The sequence below is a fragment of the Leptidea sinapis genome, chromosome 8 (assembly GCF_905404315.1).
Source record: "Leptidea sinapis chromosome 8, ilLepSina1.1, whole genome shotgun sequence".
Classification (NCBI taxonomy): Eukaryota; Metazoa; Arthropoda; class Insecta; order Lepidoptera; family Pieridae; genus Leptidea; species Leptidea sinapis.
The window spans coordinates 10,017,003-10,029,103 of NC_066272.1; the positions used below are offsets into that span (position 1 = coordinate 10,017,003).

At 36.6% G+C, this 12,101-nt stretch overlaps 1 protein-coding gene across 1 annotated transcript in view; it reads left to right on the top strand.

Annotated features, from left to right (window-relative positions):
* Window positions 1–12,101, top strand: part of LOC126965605 (protein unc-80 homolog) — a 52,032-nt gene that overhangs the window by 15,426 nt on the left and 24,505 nt on the right. The window contains exons 16-23 of the mRNA XM_050809261.1: window positions 949–1,134; window positions 1,659–1,792; window positions 3,444–3,682; window positions 5,780–5,967; window positions 6,854–7,002; window positions 7,979–8,114; window positions 10,255–10,447; window positions 11,838–12,012. Coding sequence (XP_050665218.1) covers window positions 949–1,134; window positions 1,659–1,792; window positions 3,444–3,682; window positions 5,780–5,967; window positions 6,854–7,002; window positions 7,979–8,114; window positions 10,255–10,447; window positions 11,838–12,012 — 1,400 coding nt within the window. The remainder of the gene's footprint in view (window positions 1–948; window positions 1,135–1,658; window positions 1,793–3,443; window positions 3,683–5,779; window positions 5,968–6,853; window positions 7,003–7,978; window positions 8,115–10,254; window positions 10,448–11,837; window positions 12,013–12,101) is intronic.

Below are 12,101 nucleotides of genomic sequence, written 5' to 3' on the forward strand. Positions count from 1 at the left end.
AAAAATATTCTTACGTAGGTATTAAAAAGTACATTACGCACTGAACGGTCATTATGCTTGCCAATTATGGTTTTGCCTATCAATATTCATGTTATAGTTGCTGCCACCAGGAATAATGTTATCAAGGGCAAGAAAGAGTCCTCAAAACGACTCATTTTGAATCGTCATCATTATCTTCCAGGCGGTGTATTTATATATAAAACGAATCAGTTTGAATCGTCAACATTATCTTCCAGGCGGTGTATTAATATATAAAACGAATCAGTTTGAATCGTCATCATTATCTTCCAGGCGGTGTATTTATATATAAAACGAATCAGTTTGAATCGTCAACATTATCTTCCAGGCGGTGTATTAATATATAAAACGAATCAGTTTGAATCGTCATCATTATCTTCCAGGCGGTGTATTTATATATAAAACGAATCAGTTTGAATCGTCATCATTATCTTCCAGGCGGTGTATTTATATATAAAATGAATCAGTTTGAATCGTCATCATTATCTTCCAGGCGGTGTATTTATATATAAAACGAATCAGTTTGAATCGTCATCATTATCTTCCAGGCGGTGTATTTATATATAAAATGAATCAGTTTGAATCGTCATCATTATCTTCCAGGCGGTGTATTTATATATAAAATGAATCAGTTTGAATCGTCATCATTATCTTCCAGGCGGTGTATTAATATATAAAATGAATCAGTTTGAATCGTCATCATTATCTTCCAGGCGGTGTATTTATATATAAATTGAATCAGTTTGAATCGTCATCATTATCTTCCAGGCGGTGTATTTATATATAAAATGAATCAGTTTGAATCGTCATCATTATCTTCCAGGCGGTGTATTAATATATAAAATGAATCAGTTTGAATCGTCATCATTATCTTCCAGGCGGTGTATTAATATATAAAATGACTCAGTTTGATTCATCATTATCTTCCAGGCGGTGTATTCAGTATCTACGATGGACAGTTTCTATATCACGATAAGAGTTATGGAAGTAATGTTAAATTTAGTTGATACACTCATGGAAATAGGTGTCCATAAGAATTGGCAAACAGACAAGGTACAGGATCCTAAACCCGAGTCAACAGACCCCATGAATGAGTTCAAAGATAAGGAAAGCAAGGTTTGTGTTAAATAATTTATTCATTTCTAATAGTCTACCATTACCTCAGAAATTTTAACTAGCAATAAACTGATTCTTGTAATTTTAAATTGCCGATAACACGTCTGTTTCATAATGAATACAAAATAATTACAAGACATCGATGAATATAGTTAATACTCCAGCTCTATTAGAAATAACACTAAGGGCTAATTTTGCATCAGAAAAAATGCTAACTTCAAGCTGTGGTTACTATTCTATTTTTTAGAAAAGTTTATGAGCGGGCAACTTTAAAAAGGCCATATAAAAATAATATATTTATATGTATAAACACAGAGATTAGACAGACTTATGTACCAGTAGAAGGGATCTTGCACTGGGTACGGCCATGTGGGTAACACAAGGAAACTATTTCTGCCGCAAGGCAGTAACGTGCGAGCATAATTGTGTTTCGGTATGGAGGGTTTGCGATTAACAGCCAAAATCGTATATAAAAAAGGTAAATAAAGCGTATATTAGAATGAACGTTCAATTTTTTCTTTCAGGACCGGGATTCAGACATTAGATATGCCCACAGTCAAGAGTCAACGAATATTGATGCGTCAGAGAGCAAATGTAGACCAAGAGATGATGAAAATTTTGACTGCCCGTATTATATGATTATGCATATTATTTTAAGGTATTGTTTATAATTAACATTCTCGATTAGGTCATTCACAGCTTTACCTTCGATCAAGTGACACTCATACTTGTTTAATAATTTACAAAAAAAAAAGACGTTTTACAAACTAAATATTGTGTAAATTTCGTTGTGTCAGTTCTAAATAGTATCTGTCGGCGTTACGCCAGGGTTTCCTTGGTCAGGGTCCATCATGAAGAAATACAACACTAAGAATTTCTCAGTTTATTGAAGCACAACTGCTAGTATAGATATGAACCGTCTTTACATAAAACAATCGCTTTTATAGCTTCCGTACAATAGATGAAACAGAGTAGATACAACTTCTTTTAAGACACAAATAAAATTAGGTATTGTAAAATAATTCGTAAATACAGCTCAATAAATGTTTTAGAGAATTTATATAACTTCAAATTATTTATATAATAAACTATTATATAAACAATTTGAGTTCATTTAATTTGTACAAATTTTACGAAATAAGAAGATGGCACTGCAAACAAGTTTCGAAATACAATTAAGAAAGACTTATTGCATAAAATTATAAAGTTTGATACAGAATAACGATATTAATTCTAATACAAATTAATTTGAACATTTACATATTCAATTAAATATTTTAACAATAAATGAAACATCAAACATCTTCAAACAATTCAAACAGTCAAAACAGTGTCTATTAAATTAGTTCGACCTTAATAAATAACCGTTTTATGTTTACAAATAGCTATTTGTATTTAAATCTTAATATCTAGACGACCGAGCCTTGCTCGGATTTTTAAGAATGTACAAAACTTGAAAAAAAAAATACTATAGGACATCTGGATTCGAACCAGGGTCTTCTGCTTTCCAGATCACCCAATGTCCCATTTGAGCTATTATAGTCTTGTGTATATAATATATATATATATATATAAAACACGGATAAATTACATTTTTTAATATTGAAACCTAGCTAGGTCGAAATCTCGCCCCCGAAACTACCTGTATACTAAATTTTATTAAAATCGTTGGAGCCGTTTCCGAGATTCAGATATCTTCTTAATTCTTGTGTATATATATATACAAGAATTGCTCGTTTAAAGATATAAGATATATTTCAGATATATCTATAATAATATCTTCATTTTAACGATAAACTAAAACATAAATATCAATAGTTGCAAGCAATTGACGGTAGGTGGCGATTTGCGCCCATATATCCTATGCTCTTGCTTCTTTTTTAATGAGCATGACATTTTCATTATTATAGTATAGATTATTTATTTATTCAAAAGGCTTACCAACTAGATATATAATAAGTATTATAACTACTTATAATGTAAAATTTCCTATATTTAATACTTATATATCTAACTTATGGTAGGTATGCACGGCGTTGCCTTCATTTATCATTGTTAGTTAAGCAATACTACTACTATAGAAAAGCGTATGTTTTGAATATATACTAATATTACTATGGAATTTACTGTTATACAATTTTGAAATAAGTTGGATAGGTAGGTGAATTTGAGCGATAATTATTTCTGAAAAATCATACATTTACTGGCAGATATGTACTAATACGACAATGATAAGGTGGTACACGCAATCCAATCTTGGATAGGAGTAATGAACAGTCTAATTGATTATCAAATATTAAAAATTTCAGATTGTTACGTCAACTGGGATGTTCTCATGGTTGCACGTCAGCTCTCCGGGGACCCCAGGCGGAGTCACTCCGGATACAAGCTCGAAACTCATTGAAACAACTGCGCGAGGCCTCACTGCTCAAGTTCACGCAGCGCATCAAGGAGATGACCAAACATACTCCTTTCAAAGAGCTGCTAGATAACCTCCATGCGACGGTTGGATATTGCGCGGAGCCAGTGTCTATGGTTTCGCCTATGGGTAACATTTTTGTTGTTTTTTTAATATTAAGCTAAATTGTTTAAATATACTTTATTAAATCTACACTGTTGTTTGTCGGTCCGCCTTTTTATGAGGAATGTTGTTAAAATTATTACCAATCAAACTCTAAAATACTAAAGTAACTCAAAATTTTATACAAAATAAAATTTCTTTGGGCCTTGAATTATATGAAATTTATCATTATAAACTTTTACGGAAGTATGTATTTAAACGCTTCTATTATATTAATTTTAAAGGGTCCATTATCCTGTTTAAATACTGTATCCGTAATATATTCCTAACCTATATTAATATACATACATAGAACGCCGTAACTACATTTAAAAATTAAAAATTCATAAAACTAAATTTAAAAAATATATGGAATATTTTTATGTATAGTGTGAAAACGGTATATATATAAAAGAATTTTTGAAGTAAGTAAAGATCATAACTAGGGCACAGCAATACGTCAGGCTGGCCACATTTTAGCGCTCTACAAAGCAGGTTGGCTACATTTATTTACTCCAACTATACTCTAGTCTCTACGGCAGGGGTGCTCAAGCTTGAACTGCTGGCGATCCACCTCAAAATTGTTAGACTACGATCGATCGGCTCTGAGAGGCTTTAAGTATGTGTGATGAAGGATTGTCGTCTAGGTAGAGTGTCACGATGACATATATATTAGTTTTGCGCAAAATATGCATTTTTTTAGTCAAGGTAAGTGTAGGTCTGCTCTTAAATGTCAATGAAAAAACTCATAATTAATATTCAAAATTGCGAGGTTATTGGTTCTTACAAAACAAACGCCTTCTAAAGTTCTAAGCTTAACTAAATAGTGACTTTGAATGTTGAAGCGTGACACTGCATGTCCTGAGCATACTTTTCATAAGATGGTACGCAATTACCGATTTTAGTTTATTATACCGGATTTTTTTCTTGAGATCGACTGAAAAAGCACTCGCGATCTACCTGTCGATCCCGATCGACCGTTTGAGCACCCCTGCTATACGGTATTGTTCTGATTTCTGGTCTGGTGCTCGAGTCGTGCATAATACATACATTGTGTGTCTTCTACCGCATTTATAATGGGGAGTTCTCCGACAAACTGTTATGAACAAGAGTGTTGTAGAGTAATGTGGTCGACTGTGATCACTTAACATCAAATGACCAGGTTAACTTGTTTGTCCTCCTATTTCATAAAAAAATATAATCTTCGTTAAAAGCTTGTTGACGTGAATGAATGTTCAAACATTGTTTGGCGTTAGATATCTTTGCGACTTACTATTGAATGGAGTTGTTATTGATTATTCATTCCCTAGTGAACGCGAAATACTGTCGGTTTACTATGATGGCCGTTTTGACAAAATGATATTTAAAAATAATATTAAGTATAGTTGTTAGATTTTATAAAATTTTATAATTTTTGATCGGGAAATTGTGAGGTGACGAACAAGACGTTCAATGGTGGTAAGGCATAAAAGGCATTTATTTTCTCAAAATTGATTCCTTTAGAATTCCTTTTGATGTCATATCTAATATACTAGACTACTTCTACCGCTTCGGAAACAAATGGCGCTCTGAGAGCGTAGAAGCGGCGCAAGAACTCTCCCAGCATTCCTTTTTTTTTGCGCTCAAAGTGATACTCTCTGATCACCTAGGCTCTGAGCGACATCTCATATTTAGGAATAAGGTTTTAAGTCACATTTGTCTTGTAAATTGTAGTGCCGCTCAGAAATTTTAGGGTTTTTCAAGAATCCTGAGCGGCACTGCATTGTAATGGGCAAGGCGTATCAATTACCATAAGCTTAACGTAATGCTCGTATCGTCCCTTATTTTCATAAAAAAAAAATCCTTCAAATCGACAGCCACAAGCCGGCATCCTATGCAAAGAAGTCTGTCACTGTTAAAGGTGACGAACAATCTCAAAATATCGTTGTCTTGCAACCCATAACACAGGCTATGCGTAATTTGGGGCAAGATAATTTGTATAAAAGTGTGTCAATGTTATTATTATTATATTGTTAATTATAGTTTTTCAGCAATAAACTCTGTTTAATTACTATTAATAATGGCTGTAATCATTTTTTATTTTAGGTCAGCAGAAAAGAAACGCCACCAAATCAAATGATCTGAACGGCCTGGGTGCGCAGTACGCGAACAAGTTCGGCTCGGTGCAGGGACCCAACAAGTCTATAGAGTCGTTTGTTATCGAGGCTGTGTTACGAGTGTTTGTAACGCGATTCGCGCTCATGCACAAAGAGCTCAAGATGTTAGATAATTCGGTTGGTATTGTTGTAGAACTACGAATATGTGGAACAATCATTATTCGGGGTCTTCAAGCTAAATGTTTATAGGGCCACCAGATTTTCTGCCACCGAATTCCACCTTCGCACGACACGCCACAAGTTAGGATATCATCCCCACCATCTGGATGTGTGGCGGTCCTCCTCAGTGCGGCTTACAATGAGCTTACTTCCACGTACTGCAAAGCTGTGGAATGAACTTCCTTGTGCGGTGTTTCCGGGACGATACGACATGGGTACCTTAAAAAAAAGTGCGCACACCTTCCTTAAAGGCCGGCAACGCTCCTGTTATTCCTCTGGTGTTGCAAGAGAATGTGGGCGGCGGTGATCTATGTAATGTACATAAACACTAATCTACATTTGTACCACTTCATGGACTTCCATCCATCCATCCTTAAATTGTACCTATTGCGTTACATACGATAAGCCACGATTGGTCAAATAGTATAGCTGCAAACATTTGTATGGTAAATAATAAATGTTATTAATATAACGTGTTTAAACTTAATATATATATAAATTACGTGACACGTTGTTTGTCTGCGATGGAACTAAACTAATGAACAGGTTTTTTGGGGACTACTTCAACTTGCGAGAATTATTTTATTATTTCGATTTGGGCCCCATAATTATTTTAATTTTCAATGTTTGTTTTGTATGGACATATTTTCTATGAGAGAATTTAGTGACGCACGGTTTGGCAAGAGTGAAACAATTTCATTATGACAACAGGGAGCATTTCTTACGAAAAAATTCTTGATGTTTTGAAATATTATTGGCAAATTCCTATAAAACAATTTTTCTTTTATTATCTATAGAACAACGTCTGTCGGGTCAGCTAGTATTATATAAATGTTATTTGTAGGTGATGTACGCAGAAATACGTTTGTTCCTGAACTACGTGCGGCTGGCTCACGGCCATGAGTTCCGCGTGGTGGCTCTGAGTGGCCTCATAGACACGGCAGAACGTCCTGGACACCAGAAGGACAGTATGCAGACCACCAGGGTTATAAGGTCCGTTATTAGTATGTACGGTTCTCTTATTATTTGAACTAAAGGTGATTCGTGTGAGTGGCAGTGTGTCCCTTAGGACACAACATGGCACAACCGAAGGAGAACCAATATCAATTATATGCTGCAAATCAGCAGTACCTATTCATTGCTATGCAGATGACAATACAGGCTATTCCCTCCTAGCCAGGCCGTGCTATCATGTCCCAGGATGGCGCCGACGAGAACAGAAACAAATTTGTGTCTGAAATTGAGACGTGAAAGGCAAAATTTAGTGCGATTCATCCTCAAGAAGACACAAGTTTGTGCGTTCACCGCTAAAAAGTCTCCCTTTGTCGTACCCTCTCGATTCGTCTAACTTCAACAACCTGTATCGGCATACTCGGCGTCGAATTAACGAGTGACGTTCAGATCCGTGGTCACCTGGAAGAGAAGGCCAAATTGGCCTTAAAAAAGCTTGGTGTACTCAAAAGGCGAGACAGTACTTCACTATAAGCCACCGCCTGCAATTATATAAGGCTTAAATTCGGCCATACATGGAGTACTGTTCTCAACTGTGGGCGAGCGCTCATACAACGAAGAGCGCGAAGAACGAGAAGCGCAAGAGCTCGAATCATTGACGATCAAGCTATCTCTGGTCGGCTTGACTCTTTGGCGTTGCGTAGAGATATAGGCTATCTCAGCATTTTACAGATATTGCGTTGTATAGTAGCTAGTGAAATTACTGGGCCAATGAGACTTAACATCTTGTCTCAAGAGTAGTGCCACTTAGAATTTTTGGGTTTTTCAAGAATCCTGAGCGGCACTGCATTGTAACGAGCAGGGCGTATCAATTACCTTCAGCTGAACGTCCTGCTCGTTTCGATTCTTACTGTCATAAAAAACGTCTGATTTCCACTTTAATTTGGAATTTAACATTTACCGAATTCACGGACGGAAGCTTTTTTATATATACATTCAAATATATTTTTTAAACCAGACATGGATGGCGATCTCCGGACGAGGATAAGGTTGATGGCGCGACGGCCTTCGATGCGAGCGAGGTGTGCGCCGAAGAACGACCGCACAAGAAGTTCACCTTTAAGAAACGAAGCACTTCTTCAACTGGGGCACACGTGAGTAATTCAGCATCAGGAGCCCTACTAGTATGACAACGCACTTCGTCGGTCTGTCTGTCTGTGAGCAGAATGTGTTATTTATTTATTTGTATGGATCTCCAATAGTTGTACATATTAACTTACATCTAACACACGCCTTATATCTATTAACATTTGTATGTACTACCAATCGTAGGAGAACACATCATTCCATAACAATAACAGTGACTATAATTTGCCTTTTAAGTGAATAAAAACTACTTAAGTAGGAATCTTAAAAATAGGTCTGAGAATCGGACAACATCTATTTTTCATCCCCTAAATGTTAAGGGTGGTCCATACGATTTTTTTTTATTTTTTTTAAGTTTGTTTGATTAGTAGTCAGCATTAAAAAATACATACAACTTCAAATTTTCACCCATCTACGATCAACAGTTACTTTTGTATCGCGATTTTAATATCGGCAATACACCGTTTGCTGGGTCAGCTAGTAAAATATATAATTTCAGATCAGTTTTGTTCATAATAACATGAAATGTTTATTTATTATTATTAGATGTATGTACAAACATAATTCAAGTAAACGTTAATAATTGAGAATTTTCATACACATACTCGTAAGTCAAGTCGGTTATTAAATAATAGGCAACAAAATAAAAATAAATAGTAAAGTAATTCGTTATGTTTTAAAAAGTGATAGCCCTCACTTCTAGGATTAATACACAAATATAATTTGAAAACAAAATTTTATGAACGATGCGGGACTCGAACCCACGACCAAACAACAAAGTGTTTAGATTTGCAAGAGCGACATCTGAAGTCAATTTCCTAATATGCAAATATTGAGGTTATAAACTGTAAAGTAGATCCTGTAGATGAAGCGACAACCTGAGAGTGGAACAAAGCATACATGATTTTATGACGATACGTCACTCGAACGGTTAGCTCAGTTGGAAGAGCACTCGCACGGAACGGGAGAGGTCGTGGGTTCGAGTCCCGCATCGTTCATAAAATTTTGTTTTCAAATTTTATTTGTGTGTTAGTAAAGTAACGTTATCTTATATCTTTAAACGAGCAATTCTTGTATATATATAATCTGAATCTCGGAAACGGCTTCAACGATTTTAATGAAATTTAGTATACAGGTAGTTTCGGGGGCGAGAAATCGACCTAGTAAGATTTCAATTTTAAAAAATGTAGTTTTATTCGTGTTTTGATGAGAAACAGCTGCAATAACATTAGAATACAAAGGTAAATTTCGCCACTATATACAAGACTATAATAGCTCAGATGCGGCATTGGGTGATCCGGAAAGCAGAAGACCCCGGTTGGAATCCAGATGTCCTATAATTTTTTTTCCTGTCCTATAAGTTTTGTTCCTTCTTAAAAATCGGTTGTCCAGGTACAGATAGTGCAATCCACGAAGACGCGCCCACTATTCCTCCTGACCGTTTATAGTATATGTGTCCAAGCTTCCGTCAATGTTTGAGTGTTCAGTGACACGCACACTACAATAAATAGACTAATCACGAGAGAGTGTCATGGTCAAAGTGAAAGATGCTCTACTTCAATTTTATATTTTTTAACCGACTACAAGGAAAGCGTTGTTTTTTTTATTTTTAGGTGTGGATATTTTATGTCATTATTAGTCTACATACCATAATATTACCATTTTTATAATGGGAGTCATTATAGACTTAAATTAAATCCGTGAAAAAGTTGCTATTTTCAAAATTAAATTACTTTCCTTAAAAAACTGAACTACTAAACAATAATTTACATACCTGGCTTTTAAGTACAACACGCTGAGATTTTTTCGACATTTAAAAAAATTTAAAGTAAAGCAACTTTCGTGACGACTCTGGACACGCGTCTTTGTGAATTGCACTATCCATACCATAGGTTCTCAACGTGGGCGATAACGCCCCCTTGTGGGCGTTTGAGACTTTCGGGGGGGCAGTAGAAGACCCAGAGAAAATTAGGGGGCATTGAGAGTGCGCAGATGGGATATTAAAAAATATAGTCTAAAAAGGCAAAAAAATACACGAAAGTACTCTAGAAAAAAACATATTCTCAAAGTGGGCGGTGAACAAAATAAGGTTGAGAAACTATGATCTATACTTTAATATAAGAGCAGCAACGACCCACAATGTTCCAGAGTCTTCTCGACACAGAGACGGGCGACGAGTCCGCCAGCCAGAGCCCGCTGTCGGTGCGCACGCGCCGCCACCAACTCACGCCGCGCCAGTCGGAGCGGAACATCGCGTCCGTTTCATCGGCGGACATCACTCCTCACCACAAACTGGCGCACTCCAAGTCTATTCCATCCAAGTTCCATATCAGTGGCATAAGTATGTCAATTTTACTTACTACTTTTTATTACTAAACATTTATTGTATTGTATTTTCTTAGGTACACTTGTCTATACTTCTATTTAAATTCAAATATTATAATTCAAAATAGGATTTCGAGTAAAATTCGAGTAATTATGGAACATCAACTACGTTTACGGAGCTAACACTACAAACCAACGCACCACCTGTTATTGGTTTGCTCGCTTCTGTTCTGGAAATTTCGACCTGAAAAATGAAGCTCGCGGTCGTCTGAAGACTTTGGTCGACAATGACGAATTAAAGGCGATTGTGGAAGCTGATGATACACAATCTACGGCTGAATTTTTTGTCCATTTGCGTCAAATTAGCAAATAAGCTTGACAAATGGGTAACAAATGACGAACTCAATGATCGCCAGCGCGAAGTACGCGTCGAGACGTGCCTTACACTGCTCAACAGACACACAAATGAAGGAATTTTGAACTGCATTGTTACCTGCCAGGAAAAATGGCTTCTCAGCAAGTTGGTTGGATCCTGGTCAGTACCTAAACAATGCCCTAAACGAAAACTTACCCCTAGAAAAGTGATGGTCACTGTTTGGTGGTCTAGCGCTGGTGTATTCATCACAGCTTCTTACCAAACGGGGTGAGCACAACTGCAGATGTGTACTGTGAAGAACTGAACACAATGATGGAGAAGCTGGCAGATCTCCAACCAGCATTGGTCAATCGCTCGTCTCCGCTGCTCCTGCACGACAACGCGCGACCTCATACTGCACAGCAGACGGTCTGCTAGTTGCAAGAACTGGTGTTTGAAGCTCTCCATCATCCGCCCTACTCACCAGACCCTGCGCCTACAGACTACTGCATTTTTTCAGAATTTGGATAAATTTTTGGCGGGAAAAAAATTCAATACCCGAGAGGCAGTATAAAATGCATTTGAAGAATTTGTTGCCTCCCGTTCAGCTGATTTCTTTAAGAAGGGCATCAATAAACTGCCACTGCGTTGGCAAATACTTCGTTGGTAATTACTTCGATTAATACAAATAAAAAATACATGAAAAAAATTCGTTTAAATTTTTTCATACAAAACGGCAATTTCATAGATAAAGACCTACCCCCTTATTCATAATAGTCTGCTAACTTAAAGCATTGCTAATTCTCACTCTGTCTTCTTCTATTGGCCTAAGTCAGAATGAGAAAAAAACACTCCTTAGCGGCTGCTTAAAGTTAGCGGACCATTATGAATAAGGGGGCTAATATTTGGGATTAACTTCTTAAAATTCCATGGATATAGATGAGAATGCCAGTGCCCGACACTTGTGAACTTGGTGTATGTTAATGGGGCCCCATTACGGTGGACATCGGCATTCACTTATATAATATTATTTTGTTTATTACGTTTTCAGTGAACTGGTTCAGACAGAAGCCTCAACCACAGCCGCTGGGTCGTAACGGTGGCGACTCCGGAGAATCCCTGCCCATATCAGGAAGTATGGCGTCGCTGGCCCGCTCGCACGTTACCAATGTGCACGTCACTCGGCCCGTACACATGAAACGAAGGGTCGGATATACCCTTAATAGGTAATGTTGAATTGAATTATATCAACGTTCCTTTTAATGTCAGGTCTTGATAAAGGAATTTGGGACCCAAAAGTACGCGTTCATTTTCT